Source organism: Falco rusticolus, chromosome 3, assembly GCF_015220075.1.
Source record: "Falco rusticolus isolate bFalRus1 chromosome 3, bFalRus1.pri, whole genome shotgun sequence".
NCBI lineage: Eukaryota > Metazoa > Chordata > Aves > Falconiformes > Falconidae > Falco > Falco rusticolus.
Genome location: NC_051189.1, coordinates 51,173,588 through 51,188,846, shown reverse-complemented (window position 1 = coordinate 51,188,846; position 15,259 = coordinate 51,173,588). Strand labels below are relative to the sequence as shown.

Sequence of the window (15,259 nt, the reverse complement as noted above, 5' to 3'; positions counted from 1 at the left end):
CTTCCCCCAGATACCCCACCATCTTTAGCAGGTCTGCACCACCCAAAGGACCAGGAGGCAAAAGGACCAGGAAGGCTGACTGGCATGTGGGTAAGAGACTTGGCTAAAGCAGGGAACAGCTGGGAGAGTGCAGCCCTTCTGGACCTCTGGAAGGCAGTAGCAGGGAGAGGTGAGCAGTGTGGCAGGGGTCTAGCAGCTACCAACTGGACCATGGGGCCATTTGTCCTGGTCTGCAGGCCCGCCTGTAGGAGAGGAGGCTGAAAGAGAAGTCTGCCAGGGCTCAGGATCTGTTTGTGGTGTGAACATGTTCAGATTCAACAGAAGGACTCACCTGAGCTGGAAGGGGACTGGACGTTTGTGGTGCCTGGGATGCAGTGCTGAGTTGTAGCTGTGGTGGAGGTAGGCTGCAGATCTGTGTAGAGAAATGGAGACACAACAGCTGCTTTGTCTTACCATGACACAAGGGCATGTCCTGCATGGCCAGTCTGCATAGAGTCTGAAACACCCTCTCTTTTCACACACACAAAAGGAAACGACTGACATTTCTACCTAGAAAACCAGGCAACGATGCAGAAGAAACAGCCTCAAATCAACTCCAGGAATTCCAGCAATGGCAGCAGAAACACTCTCCACATCTCTTGGGGAAAACAGACCTCAGAAAATGAAGTGGCTGTGGACAGTAAAGCTCTGACAAGCCCGCCCTGGCTTTAGAGAGTTCTGACAGCTGACAGTCATCAGGAGAGGGCAGACAGCGACCCACTGGACAGAAACATGTTGGGAGACAGGGCAATCCCACTCTGTCAGGAGGGGCTCAGCAGCATGCAGGGACTTCAACAGCTTCTGCCAGCACCAAGAGATTTTGCTCCCAAAAGAGCAGCCTGTCTCCTGTCCTCGCCCTCCTGCTCTCAAGCTGGGCATCCCTCCAGGCTCAGCCCAGGTGTGATGGATTGGAGCCAGCTGAAGCCTTTGTGGCTGACTAGGAGCTGGCAAGCAAATTTTGTTTATACCCACTGGGCTACCCCACCTCTGAGATTCTCTGTTCAGTTCTGTAGCAGGAACTGCATTAGCCTTAAAAAAGAGAACGTGGAAATCCACCATTCTCAAAGAGCATCCCTTTTCTTACACCTACAAGAATCAAGGACAACATCCCCAAAGGCTTCTCCCCAGCCCATGTACAGGCTGACAGAGGCTCTGTCAACCCACAGATTGCTTGGTGATGGGGTGAAGCTTTCCAGCCAAGCTGGCTTGGCCTAAAGGGTTTAAAAGCAAAGGGAAAATAGACCTTGGTGCTGTAAGCCCAAGCCTTTTCTGCTGTTTTTTTCCTGCCTACAATAAAGAAGGAGTCACTGTACAAACTGTTGCATTCTGCTTGCTCATATTGAAAAGTTGCATGAAAGTTTGCCCCATGCAGTTGTGTAAAAAGCTCATTATGGTTTTGTAATTAGCCATGTAGAAGGACAGGCTGAGGAGGGAAGCACTGCAACAGCAGGCACAGAGAAGTCCCTAAGCCAGAGCCACCAAGCAGTTAGGTGAGCAGATACCCAAGTCGGCAGGCTGGGATCGGAGTAAGGATGACTTTTATAGGGGAGGAAATAACCAAATTAAATGAGTTACAGCATACAAATACATGCATCAGTTGGACTAGTAGATAGGAGAGCTAATTGGACACATTATATTACTGTGGGGAAAGGTCCAGAAATAGGTATTCGAGCAGTGAGTTGTTTTGCAACTTCTCCTTTTTTCTGTTTTAGCAGATATACAAAACCACACTGTATTTGTTTATACACACATCCTGACTGAGCTGTACATATATTTTTACACTAGATGAACATTTGTAAATGTTGCAAGAACATTTGATGGGTTACTAAATTGAAAAGGAAATGCATCCTTAAATTACTTCTTAGGTCCCGAGAATAACTTGCAAGCAAATATCCTGTTCTCCAGAGAGGAAACTCATTAACCATTGTAACAGCCTTGCATATGTTTGGAAAAAAGAGTCCTTGAAAGTGTAACAATTGCAAACAACTGTCCTGTGAGGTCTGTCAGGAGGGAAATCATTACCCCTCTCAACTGCAACTCCACGCACTCCTCTTAGTCTACAAATGAAAAAGCAAATATCCATGAGCATATCAGAGAGGACTGACAGATCCCAAAGAACTGGCCTCCGAGTCCTCCCGTTTCTCCTGAAGGGAAACCAGCTAATGGAGCCAGAACACTTTACCCTCAATAGCCAAGAGATAATTAGGTTGGCTACTGCTCGCTTTCATGTCAGTGAAGCTAAGAAATTGATAGACTTGCCTTTCCACAACTTAGCTAATGATCTTCCTAAAGCAGCAGGTGGGTCACAAAGCAGCAGCCAGCTAGATTTTTAGCATCAACAACTGGTTTCCAAGTGCTGGCACACAGACTTTCAGTTCATGGAACTTACGTGCTTTGGATCCTGTAGGATGCCCATGGAGAAGACAGACACCTTTGCAGAACCCTCCAACTATGCATAACCAACTGGGAGATGTGCAATGTTTTACTAGTCTTACAAAGTAAGAGGACAAAAAGACAAGATTTTCCAGTGCAAGTAGGGAAAGGCAAGGAAGAAGAAATATTTGAGCATATGATTCTATGATATGTCAGCATGCAAACTGTAAGCATCCACTGGCCTCTTCACCCCAGCAATGCTACACAGGGAAATGCAGTGCGCTGCACAGTTCCCTGGCTGTGTCAGGGAATCATCTGACAGTTCCTTAATAAACACTGCTTGTCCTTCAAAACCCATTCTGAGCTTTAATTATGAAAAAACACTGGAGCACTCTGTGTTAAAGGTACAAAGAAAATGTTGCTTCTAATCAGAAATCAGCACTAATTTATGATGTTGAATTTGTACCTCATATTTTTAAAAATTGCATGCTGAAGTGACATAGAATACTTTTGCCTAAATCCCACAATTCACAGAGAAATAGGAATTATGAAAATGTATCCTATTACAAGAGGTTTGAAGGGAAGAACAAGTACACAAAACAGTTGTGATTCTTCACAGTTTAAGATTATGTAAAACAGGACAATTCTAATGGCTTCTGCTGACAAATAACACAAGGGGAGTTTAATCTTACTCTTACTTGGGTGAAAGAGCAAATGTCAACTGTTTGCAGTGGGAACTGGCTCAGATCTTCTCTGGCCACAATGTAAAAGATGATTGTAAAGTCCTTGTGCATTTTCACAAGAAACCAAATTTCCACAGCCTCTTTTACTCTTATGAAAATATTTGGTCAGACATCATATTCAGTACCTCACATATGTTTTTCATGCATATGGAAACAATTGTAATCATCATTCACTCTAAGTCAAACACTTTTGACAATGAAAATATTACCTTTTTAAAGCATTTTGAAAACTTAATGCAAATCGTTCACAGACCTTCGAGGATTTTGGGTGTGGGGTGTGAGGAAGCAGACATGACTGAAGGTCACCGGGACACCACATACCAATAACTACTTGCAGCCCTGATCACATTTTGAAAATTGCTTTGCACATTGAATATAGAGGCTGTAGCTGAACAAATACCATCTTGCCTGAGTCAGCCCATGTACTTGAAGCAGCACTCTCCTCAGCCAGAGAGGGATCAGCCAGGACAAAACCCACAAGGATTTCTCTGTCCTCTGAGACATTCTTAAAATACCATTTTTGCAGGCAAGAGACCTTCAGGTTTCCAAAGTAATCACTTTTCTCTGACAGACAGACAATACCCTTGTTACCAGAATGGGAAAACCTTTTCCTTTGCTCTGAAATTTGTATGAAATCAACACAGGGGACTATCTGAAACAATAGCATTTGCTTACATTTGTTTGTTACAAAAGCTTGCTAATGTAGGAAGGAATGTTGCGTAAATAAATGACACCACTGTTTTTTTTCAGTGGCATACAACCTCATGGTGACACATAGTTACCTGCATCGGTTTTAGTTTATAGAAGGGTATGCTGATTTCTCATTTAACACTTGCTATGCCAGATCCTTATCTGCAGTGAATTAAAGTAGTTAGAGAAAACCTGTGAGAAATCTAGGCTAATTCATTTGTGTTACAAAATATAGAGTTCAGTGTTTTCAAACTCCAGCCATAAAGATACTAATGGCCTCATTTTGTGACCAGTATAGGTGAGGGCAATAATGACAGGGTAGGTCCTCAAAAATGCAAATTGACTGAAGATGTAACCTGGCATTTTTTTACTCAGCTTTGTTAGAGACTTCAGGTTCACTCTCGCCCTATGGTGTATTAGTCCCTTGAAACTGAAAGGAGACTAGCATGCCGTGAGCAAGTATTTTGCTCAGCAGTAGCTGTTTGCGGGATTGTATTCCTGCTCATTATCTGGTAATAGCCTATGGGTATTGAACCCCTTGGACCGGCTTTCTGTACAGCAGGGGGAAACATACACATGTGCACATATACACACAGGCACATTTTGTACGGAAACTCACCACTGCTAGAAGCATCGTTGAGATTTAGCAGCCCACCTCCAAGCCCTCTGTAACTATGGTAACTGTAGGTCCCATTGCCATTGATGTACAACACCTCCTGTGTACTGGAAACGGCCGATGTTGAGTAAGTGACCTGGGCTGGCTCCTGTTTGTACTGCTTGTCAGCTGGAGCAGCCTCATCCTGCAAAAACAAGGAAAGGTTTTGAATTACCGTTTCATTTTACCTTGCACAAGAGAGATCATTTCCATTGTTAAGACTCCACATCTATTGCTTTCAGAAAACTCTAATACGTGTTAAACAAGCACAGATGTGTTTCTGATTGACCAAATAGCAGCTGAATAGAAACAATGGAAAAAAGCAAGAATACAGGTTTCCTAAAAATCTGAGGATATTCATTTATTTGTGCTCCAGAAGCCAACCATACTGTTTCTCAAAGGAGAAGCTGCATCCTCTCACCCTGAAATGCTCACAGTCTTCTGCAAAACCCAACTCTGTCCAGAAACAGCGTGGGAAAGGATAGAAAAAAGCCATTATTTTTTGAGTACAGGAGTGACTCTTCTGAGCCAGAGAATCATATCTTTCTAAATAAGACAAACCAATACAGAATGCACCAACTACTTACTTTGATATATCAGCCTCAGAAATGACAGAAGGAATAGAGGAATGGAATTAAGCATTATTTCCTATGTTTGCAAAGGGCTGAGTGAGTGTCCATCCACACAAGGGCCAAGTGGTAAGGATGCCTCCCTCTACAAATGTGACTTGAAAGCATGTTATCTGTGTATGAGCAGTGACTGTACACCATGAGTTCCCTTCAGTGCTCCCTGTTTGCCTCTTAGATGCTTGCATAATATTTAACAGGATTTAGCACAACGGCCCTCCAATTTTCCTCTAAGGGAGATCATGTCTCAGGTGAAAGTGTATTTTTCCCCACCTGCACTTACCATAGCCACTGCTTAGAGCACCTGACCTACACTCATGATCACAGAACACCCCTGTGGCAACTTTAGTAATGACACAGGTGAAAAAAAGAAAAGCATTAAGAGAAGATTTAATGTGTTTTACTAGTTGGAAACAAGAAAAACTACCAGTGTGTGACTGCTCAGCCTACCACAGGGACCTGAGTGCCAGAATTTCTGATGTAGTCTGCAAATGTATTTGAACTTTATTTCTTTTAACATGTAGATGGGCCTGATTTTGCACTCTTATCTGATGAAAATATATTTCCTTGATTTCAAATAAAATGGATCTACAGAAAATCGGTATGTAAAAAAACAGAGATGAGAATGTCTTTTCAGAGTAGTTAACTGAAAAGTGATCTGTTAGAATTGTCTCCCCTTTGTGTAAGTTTTTGTCCATTTTATGCCTCTCTCTCCTGCACAACCCTTTTACAGTTGCTAAAAATACCGAACTTATTAAGAATACTATAAAATATCTCAAACCTTTTTTACAGTATTTACTTAAAAATCAGAATGTATATACCAGCACAGAGGCATCAAATAGTTCAAATAGTCTCCAGTCTCTGTTTAAAGCAAAAAGGGTTCTGAAGCAGCTTTCCTGTTTGCATCAGGAGCAGTCATTGGTTCCACCTCTCAAATAAGACACTACCAACTTTTTTGAGATGCAGCTATCCCTGTCTTGCAGATATTTATTGGTAAAAGGCTTGGGCACAACTGAGATGACTCAGAAGAAGGTATATATATTATTAACAGAAATTTTAATATTTAATACAGAACACTGAACCATCAGATAATTAATTCCATAAACAATCAGAATGGGGCCTCTTGGGCACTAATATGAGCAGAGGCAAAGCTTTGCATTTTTAAGAGAGTTGGCCAAACTGGTCTCTTATATATTTTCTTAAGTAATAACAGGCTTAAACAAAGGGCCAAAATTGCAATGCATTTCTGCCAGGAATTCAACTTCAATATAATTTACCTTTTATCTCCAAAGGTCATTTCTGTCTCTTATAGAAGAAAACATATTATTTTCTCTGAGAAAATATTCGTAAGCTATACAGCAAAGTTCTATCTTGGCAACAAAGCTTAACCCATCATCCAAATCTTTAGTACTCTCAAGGCTGAGATGTTCTGTATCCTTCTGTCTAAAACTAGATTATACTTCCTGCCATAGACTTGCTCAGACCCTCATTTTATTCTCACAAAGATCAGTAAAGGATCTTCTGCAAATTTATCAAGGACTGGACTGTGTTCAAGATGTACACTGCAAAGGGGATTAACTGCTATAGCTGAGCAGAGTATCTTCAGGGCCTGTTTCCTTATGCTGATTGTCTGGATCCCACAGATTTGCTGTCCCTGAATTTACATGTCCTCCAAAGCCTCTCTAGTCAGTGCACTGAAAACCTAACTGAGTTTCTTGCAAAGCTGATGCCCTGAGCTTCTAGTAGAGCACAGCAAGGGTGCTTGATGCACCTTGGTGCGTACTAGCCCGTGTGTTAGAGCACGAGGCCAAGTGGGAGATCCAAGTTCTGCCTCCTTGTTGCAATACACAGTGAAAGGGTGGAAAATTTGGGATGCAAGGTCTTTGCTAGCTGTGGTGAGGAGGGGACCTGAACTCAGAGCTGCCATCTCCTAGCAACCAGGCTCAAAGCAAAACTGTGGTGGGAGTTGTAGCTGAAGCTGTGCCACTGTGTGGAAAGAAATGTACAATTCATAGTTAGAGAGACACATAGCTACAGAGATAGCAAACAAAAAGGGAGCGTGACTCAGTTCCCTTTCAGAGAAGTGCTGTCCTGGGAGGCTTCCAGCCCTGCTCCCTTCCAGCTACTCTCTAACACAAAACTCACAAGCTGCTCTGAGGTCGGGAATCCAAGGCTGGGGCTGTGCTGCCAGGGGTGTCTTTGGATCAAACTAATCGCAGCCCTGTGCAACACTGTGGCATGCCATAGGCTGGGGCTGGACTTGTAGCCCAGGTGTCCTGCTAGGGAAGGCACTTCTTGGAGGGGTGAAAGGGGTTGAGGAGGATGCTGAGCCCAGGAGTCCTGATTCTGTGTATGAGTTCCAGTCTCTTGGCCACCATACAAAAGGTGGCTTCCTCTAAATATTACATCTATTTTTAAAGAGCAGACCGATCACTTGTACCTAAATAATGAATAAGTTGCCATACATTTCAGACCTAAAATGTAGGTCTCATCCAAGTGCTTAGCTTGGTGCTTCAGGATGACTAAATGCAGAAGCAGGGCAGGACTTCTGGCAAGCATTTTCTGAGCAGGCTCAGGTGTCAGCCCTACTGTAGGATTATGAACCATTAGCCTGGTCCCAAGGAGTTAAGGTGTTACCTCTCATATATTCCCCTGGGATTTAAGCATTTTTCAGGAATGTTTTGTGCTTCAAAAGACAAAACTCTGTCCTTTTTCTCTGCAGACACACCAAGGATAAAGAAGCCAGGCTCTCTTTTTTCTTGAGGAGAGAGAACATTAATATATTCACTTTTGTACACCTGAGATTTATTCTGCATAGATTTACTCTCTTCTTTCCTTTCATCTTAATTGCCTTTGCTTTTAAACTAATGTAGAAATAAAACAAACATAGCGGTGTTCCAGAACTCAGATATTTTAATATTGTTAGTCATTTAGCACTTCTTGTTTCTCCCTGTATTATGTTTACACAGGAAAGACTTAATAATTTATTTAAAATGTTATTGAAAATGATTTTAATTTCATAATAATCAGTAACAATTAACTAACCATTTATTAATATGTCTGACCTAACTACCTGGAACACACACTGTTGTAATTAATTAAAAAATTATAAAACTTGAAAGGTATTAACTAAACATTTTAAAACTATTTATAACTTACCTTTAGTAAGAAGTACAAACAAGATGCAGATAATATATTTGTCCATCTAGAATTTGACTTATACCACCTTCATTTTGTATATGGCAATGGAAATAAGTCATCCTTCTAACAACATTTATCTTCTGAATTTATTTTGGAGAAGTAATTTAAGTCTTGAGCATATAATCTTGAAAATGATCGAAATCATAGAAATGCAAAAATATCTTTTCGGGACAAAAGCATGCTAAAAAGACAAAGTTATCTGTTCACTGGAAAAAGTGGAAGCATGAAGTACATACTGTGATCCTCAACTTCGTATATACCAGAGTATCTACGTTTCAGTTTTATGGCCAGGTCTGTATGAGGAGAACACAATATTGTCCTTAAAAGAGCAGATAGATGCAATTTCTTTGATTTTTAATCAAAGCAATTAAGTAACTCTCTAAGGACACAACAGACCAAGAAATTATTTCATGAACTACTGCATAACCTGTACATTGAAGAAACCCTGCTCTGCTCTCACTGTTATTCTGAGCAGCTAACGAATAGTTTAAAAGGAAATACCATCCACAGTAACACAGATGCTAGTGCAGAATGTCATGATTGTGGTACAAAGAGCCAGGCTCACCAGCAGCACCCCAGCCTCCTGTTCCCCATGCCAGCAGAGGCACAGCATACACATTTGTTTTCAAAAAGTCTATCCTTTGTGGAAGCAAGTCTAACAATGCCATTGCTCCTTTATTTCCCCTGTCTCCTTCACCAACACCAAAATAATACAAAAAGAAGTAATAGCTTGTTAAAATAAAAAGCCTGGCAAATCTGGGCTGCATTGAGTTTTGATCCTATATATACGCATGTCAGAAATTCTGTGTATTCCCATTAAGAGAGAGCAGTGCTATTGCCTTGGCTCCACTGTCAGCAACAAGCATTGTTAACATGTAAATATAAATCCCAAAAGGGAGCGTGCATGCAAACCAACTCACATGGACAATGCGAGCTGACCATAAAGCTAACAAAACTCCTGCAACAAGAATATAAATGGTAATGTTCCAAAAATGGCAAAGATAGCAACATGCATTTAACTAATGCTTTAATGAAGTACTAGACTGACAAATTAACAATTCTGAGACTGACAGCTTTTAACTGACCCTACATCAAGGTGATGTTTCCCACACTCAATTAGAAAAGAGATAAAAAGGCAAACACATTTTTATCTCATGTTTCTTGATACTGTCTTTTTTAATATGTTAAACTGAAAGATGTGGATTTTTTTGTTCTTGTCAATAAACACTTCTCATAGAATACCACTTTGAGGTTAGGAAAACTCAAATGTAAATTAGTCTTCAAACAAATAGGCAAGCCAGGGACCCAATATTTGCATATGGTCCTCTATTTTTTTTCAGCATAGGAAGAAAAATTCATTCAGATGAAAAATTTAAAACCTGCATTCACGTGTTTTAAATTTGGTTTTAGCCTCAATAGCTTGTAGTATGGCTTTAGAAGAAAGGAAATGATGTTTCATATATTTTTATCATTTGGAACTCACCAATTTATTTCTATGATTTTTGAATCAAAACTAAAATAAATAGAAACACTTGATAAAACCATGTAGCACTTTCCAAAGCGTACACAATTAATCTTCACAACACTTCTGTTAGATAGAACTTTTATCACTGCTTTTCAGATGGTGAGATTCTGGCAACAAAGGCAACCTTAAGCTAGCATTACCTAATATGTAAAGCACTTGAGTTCTGCAACCACAATAAAATAATGGGTTCCTTTTGTCTAACTTTATTTTTAAAATAATGGGAAGAAACTCATAAGTTTCATCACAGAGCATTCTGCTGAATCTGCAGGGGTTGTGGGGCTGAGAGCTCTCTGCCCATCTCAGCTCTTGCGCAGAGAAGCAGCTGCCAGGGTAAGCAGCCATCATTGTCTGCATGGAGCAAGCTGTTTAAAGCAAGATGAGCCACAGGATTCCTGGCTGCCATTGCAGGGCCCGGAGATCACTGACATTACCCTGCCCATGACCTGATCATGTATACCTTGTTCTCTGTGTCTTCAAACTTATTTCACACTGTCTCTTCAAAATCCCTGACTCCTTATCCCATCCTCCTTGCTTCTCCAGTTTCACCTTCCACCCTCCATCTCAGTTTGTCATCTTGCCTAGCAAATTCCTGTCCCTCCTTTACAAACAAGTCTCTTGATGCCTGAGAGCTGAGCAGCTTCCACAACTCAAGCCCATTCATTTCCTAGTTTGTATTTAATCAGTGTCACATCCACTGATGGTCCCATCTGAGATTTCCTCTCCCTCCTCAGACTCCTAATCCCAAAATCCTGTCCCACAGGGAGCAAAGCCAGGTTCCACTATCAGCCAGGGTAGCTCCTGTTTTCAACACACATTATTTTTCTGCTAGTAATATCTGATCCTCTTCCACCACTAGTTCTTTAATTCACCTAACCATTTTCCTTCACATAGCCAGCCTCAGATACTCACTTCCTCACCCAACCCCATCTCATAATCTCACTTTCCCTTCATCCCTTGTTATGTCTGCTCCTGCCATGGTTCACAGCCCCAACACTCCTCCCCTCCATTCTGCACTGAGATCCTAGTCACACTCACTGAAATTTGAATAACCTGAGAATTTAGCAACTAAAATGTTTTGACTGTGTAAGCATGTGCATCCAGTGTCACATCCTTGGCATAAATGACACCACTATATTGTCAAGACCAAACACAGAGCCACTTTTTTTTTTTTTTTTTTTTTTTAATAGTAAATACATTTAAGACTTGAACTGCCCTTACAGGACAATATTTTCCTCATTCTTGAAAATGGCTGAAGTTTTCTCTGAAAGAGTTCAGCAAACGGAAGACATACAGAACAGTACATGTAATCCCTGGGGGCTGAAGGTCATGAAATTATCACCAAACTGCATACCTAGCATTATAAAGGCAAGTGTCAGGTAATCTTAATAAGTGATGATACTACTAACTGCTGGGATGACACACATTGTTCTGACAGAACTCTGAATCTTTTATTAGCTTTAATTACATTAAATTAATTCTCTAGTGTTTGACCCAGCTTTTAATTTTATGACCAATATCCTGGAAGCCTAGACAGCTAAACATTATTTTGGCACATCACAGTAGGCTTAATTTTCCTTTAACACTGCAAAAAGGCTGTTGACTCAGTGTGCTTAGCAATGGTGGAAATGGTATTTCTGCAAATGATGGGTGTGAGTTTTCCTTTTAGTTTGGGTTTCCATTGCACATTCTTTCTCCCCTCTCCAGTTGCTGAGGTTTGTGTTGGGATACTGCTCACTAAATAAAACCTGTTCAAGGCTAGGAAGGCCTGAATGAAATGAAACAGACCTACATAATTCACTGAGTTTGAAATCCAAATGAAGCTTCAGAGTAGTCCTTTGCATTGGCCGACCTTAATATTTACATACTGGACATTTATAGTCCTTTAAAAGGACAACGTCTTTTAATATTGTAGGAGGTGCTCTTACAGCTGTGATCTAAGCATGGAGGCAAGGTAAGGTTTGTAGAAAAAAAGTAATACAATACTTTCTCCTAGACCAGGAGAAGAACTTGTGTGCTCAAGGGCTGATCTAGTAAAAGTTACTCCCTCCCCTAAAAAGCCTTATTTCTTTTACAACACAATGAGCAAAAGCCAGATCTTCAGTTGAAGCCCCCAGAGTTTCAGTACTCACAATGAGAAAAGCCAAGCATTTGCTACAGGTTCCCTGATGAAATTGTGCACAGAAAAGTTAATTCATGTGACTTGTTTGCCATGCTGAATTGTGCTTTCATACCTCAAAGCTATTTTGAATAAAGTTCTACAAATTTTTCCATCCCTATATTATTAATCCAAAATTAACATCTACCTGAGATTTCAGCTCATCACACAAGGCACAGAGCTGAAACCTAAAAACTGAATTGCTACAATCTTTACAATCTGTTTAGGAAAATACTTGAAACATACCACAGACATATTTTATCTGAGTGGTAAAGTTATTCTTTGATAACTTTCCAAGACCAATATATATTTTATATCTATATCTATTTTGATATCCATATCTACTTTTATATATATCTATACCTGGGCATTTCCTCCATCTCTCAGGCTAGCCACAGTATTCTTTAAAATGATGCCTCCGTTGACAGTCCCACAACCTGTTGTCCAAAATCACCAAGATGAAAAGATGTAAAAAATAATTGCACCCCTGGACAGATTCCTTCCCCTTTAAGTTTAGTTGTCCTTCATAAACAGCATTCCAGGTCTTTGTCGGAGAATAAGGCACTAGAATTATGGATGAGGCCTATGCACAACCAGCAGAAAGACCCCTGAGGTTTTTCCCAGAAGTACTAAGAGTGAATATGAGCAAGCTGACTAAAATAAAACACAAAATCAAGTTCAAATAACATCACAGAACTCATGCCAGTTATTCTTTAGATTGTTTTGATAATTCAGGGGTGGACTTAGCAGTGAAATCAAGATGCCATAACTGCTGTCCTCAAGCACGTACACTATTTCTCCTCTTGTAAGGTATAGCTGGAGGACTGCACAGCTTTCTGTTTCCCACCCTCTGTCATCTGACCTAGACCATGTTTTCCTCTACCCCTTTCTGCATTATTTTCTTCACTTTTACTTACTTAAATCAAGTACATAAAAAAATGAGAAAGCCTGTTCTTGTGTGACATACTACTCAATTTGTAGCTCAGTTGGAGCTGGGTATTCCAGCTAAGCTGAACATTTATGTTTTATCTGTGAGTCTATCATCTCATCATTACATAGACTTCAGTCTCAGCACAGTTTTCTGACTCCTGTACAGAGAAGCAGCTGCCAGGGTAAGCGGCTGCACAGAGCACGGTGTTTAAAGGAAGATGAGCCATGGGATTCTTGGTTCCCATTGCAGGGTCTAGAAGGTGTCCACTTCTTAAACATGCGGAGATTGCTGCCATTCCCTGCCCTGTGACCCAGTAGTGCATACCGTGTACCACTCTCTCCTTGCTTCTGTCTATCATCTCATCATTACATGGAGAGCGCACTGGTCTCAGCATAGAATTTTCTGGCATTGATGTAACATTATATAAAAAAGTGCTCCTAGCATGCAGATGCAACTGTATTGAACATGTTACTGCCAGAAATCTAGGTATCAATGATGATCTTGCTGTGCAGTCCCGTATCAAAATGGTTTTCATATTTTAGACAAAAAATGATAAAAACAGTTTTTTAGATGGTGAGGAAATACTGATATACTCTAATTGAACTAAATCAGGTGTAATACAGAGCCCAGTTAGGCATCTAAACTCCCTGTAATGTCAACGGTAATGTGGGAACTTGAAGAATGTCTATCAAAATGTTAAGTTAGCTACTAAAAGTTTGAGGACTTACCAAACTGTCCTCCTGACACAGGGTATACAGCCAAGAAAAGAAAGCATCATCAGTTTCAGATTAGAAGGGCAGAAGGTTCCTTTTGCTTTCAGGTTCTTAACATTGAAATGAACTGCCAGCATCAGTGCTGTCATCAGGCATCAAAAATGACATGAGCTAGTGTTCAACAAGAAATGAAAGTATGAGGCTGACACAGAAAAAGAAGATCAAAATAAAAAGGTGCTGCTGTGTAGGAGAGAAATGAACCTCAGACTTTTGCATTTCTGATAAAATGACACATCATTTATAGACTGGAATGGGTATGTTAACCTTAAATAAAAGGTTAGCGTTTTCACATTGCAGTATTTGAGTCTTTTTTTTTTTTTTTTCACTGCTGCCACGTCACCTGCAGAACAGAAAATGTTTCTGGAAGAGGTACTTGTATGGCTGTTGCAAGGAGCTGTCAGAGAATCACTTTTGTTGGAGCAATAGCAAAGCAGAGGGATCATTTTTCATAGCCTGTCAACTTTAGCCAGTTTATTATCCACTGTGATAGCAGAAAAGCAACATGAGCGTTCAGAGGTCACCAGTGCTGCTGGTCAAGCATGGACACATGGATGAGTGAGTCCTACAGTTTAGATAACTGTGATGCAAAGTCACTGGGGAAAGAGAAACTGGGTTCTTCTAAAGGACCATGTCTCTCTCTGTCCAAATGGAAAAGGAGAGCATTTATCTTTTTCAGTGGTTTTTGAGAGAAACTTACTGTTCTCTACTGAAGGTGATTTTTTATTTTTAGATTTGGAAGGTTTGATTTTTAGATAGATGATTTTTTAATGTGCTTTCCCTGGTTTGCTTTTTTCCATCAGAAACAAAGGAATGTTAAAATGTATAAATCAACGTAAGCAATCACATTTGAGGTGGACTAATGATGGGAAGTGTCCTGCCAATTAACTTTATAGCTCCTGCTGTTCCTGTATTAGGTTACAGTTGTCATCCTTCATAAGCTATTTCATTAGTTATATTGGACATGGTCACGCTCTTTATTTTTCTAGAGAACTTTAACATATGAAAAAAAATTAGTTAGCTAACAGTTTCACCACTACTAATTGAAAGTTGTCTCAACATGCAAGACAGGTGCATAGCGTAAGACTGCATAGCACACTGCAGTGTATGCACAGCAATGACTTCCTCAGTGCAACTTTAAATAATGTGTTCAGTGGTGGCCAGAAGCAGATTACAAACAGCTACAGGGATGTAAGAGGCAGAACTGGACCTGGTTTGAATACATGAATTGTGCCAATGCCTTTGATTTTTGGCAAAACTCCTATGTGCTCATGGTGTATTTCACAAAATACATGTGACATTTCCCATGGAGAAAGCAGTACAAATTCAGACGGGGACAAAGGTGCCATGCAAAGGGCAGAAGAGTCTTTAGGGCCATCATTTTCTGCTTGGCAGAGGAACACCAGAGGAGAGAAGGCAGGTGGAACTTGCACTCCTCCCCATTGTACCAGCAAAGAGAAGAGGTTTGTTAGGGCCCACACCTCATACAGAATTTCTTCTTTCGGGGATAAGCAGATTTTTACTCTGACCTAAAGAACAGCAGAGAATGGA

General features: G+C 40.5%; 1 protein-coding gene across 4 annotated transcripts in view; it reads right to left on the bottom strand.

Annotated features, from left to right (window-relative positions):
* NOL4 (nucleolar protein 4) overlaps positions 1-15,259 on the bottom strand; it is a 201,349-nt gene that overhangs the window by 10,216 nt on the left and 175,874 nt on the right. For all 4 annotated transcript variants that reach the window (XM_037381296.1, XM_037381297.1, XM_037381298.1 and 1 more), the window contains 2 exons: positions 4,465-4,645; positions 332-412 (listed from right to left, as the gene is read on the bottom strand). In XM_037381296.1, the coding sequence (XP_037237193.1) occupies positions 332-412; positions 4,465-4,645 (262 nt within the window). The remainder of the gene's footprint in view (positions 1-331; positions 413-4,464; positions 4,646-15,259) is intronic.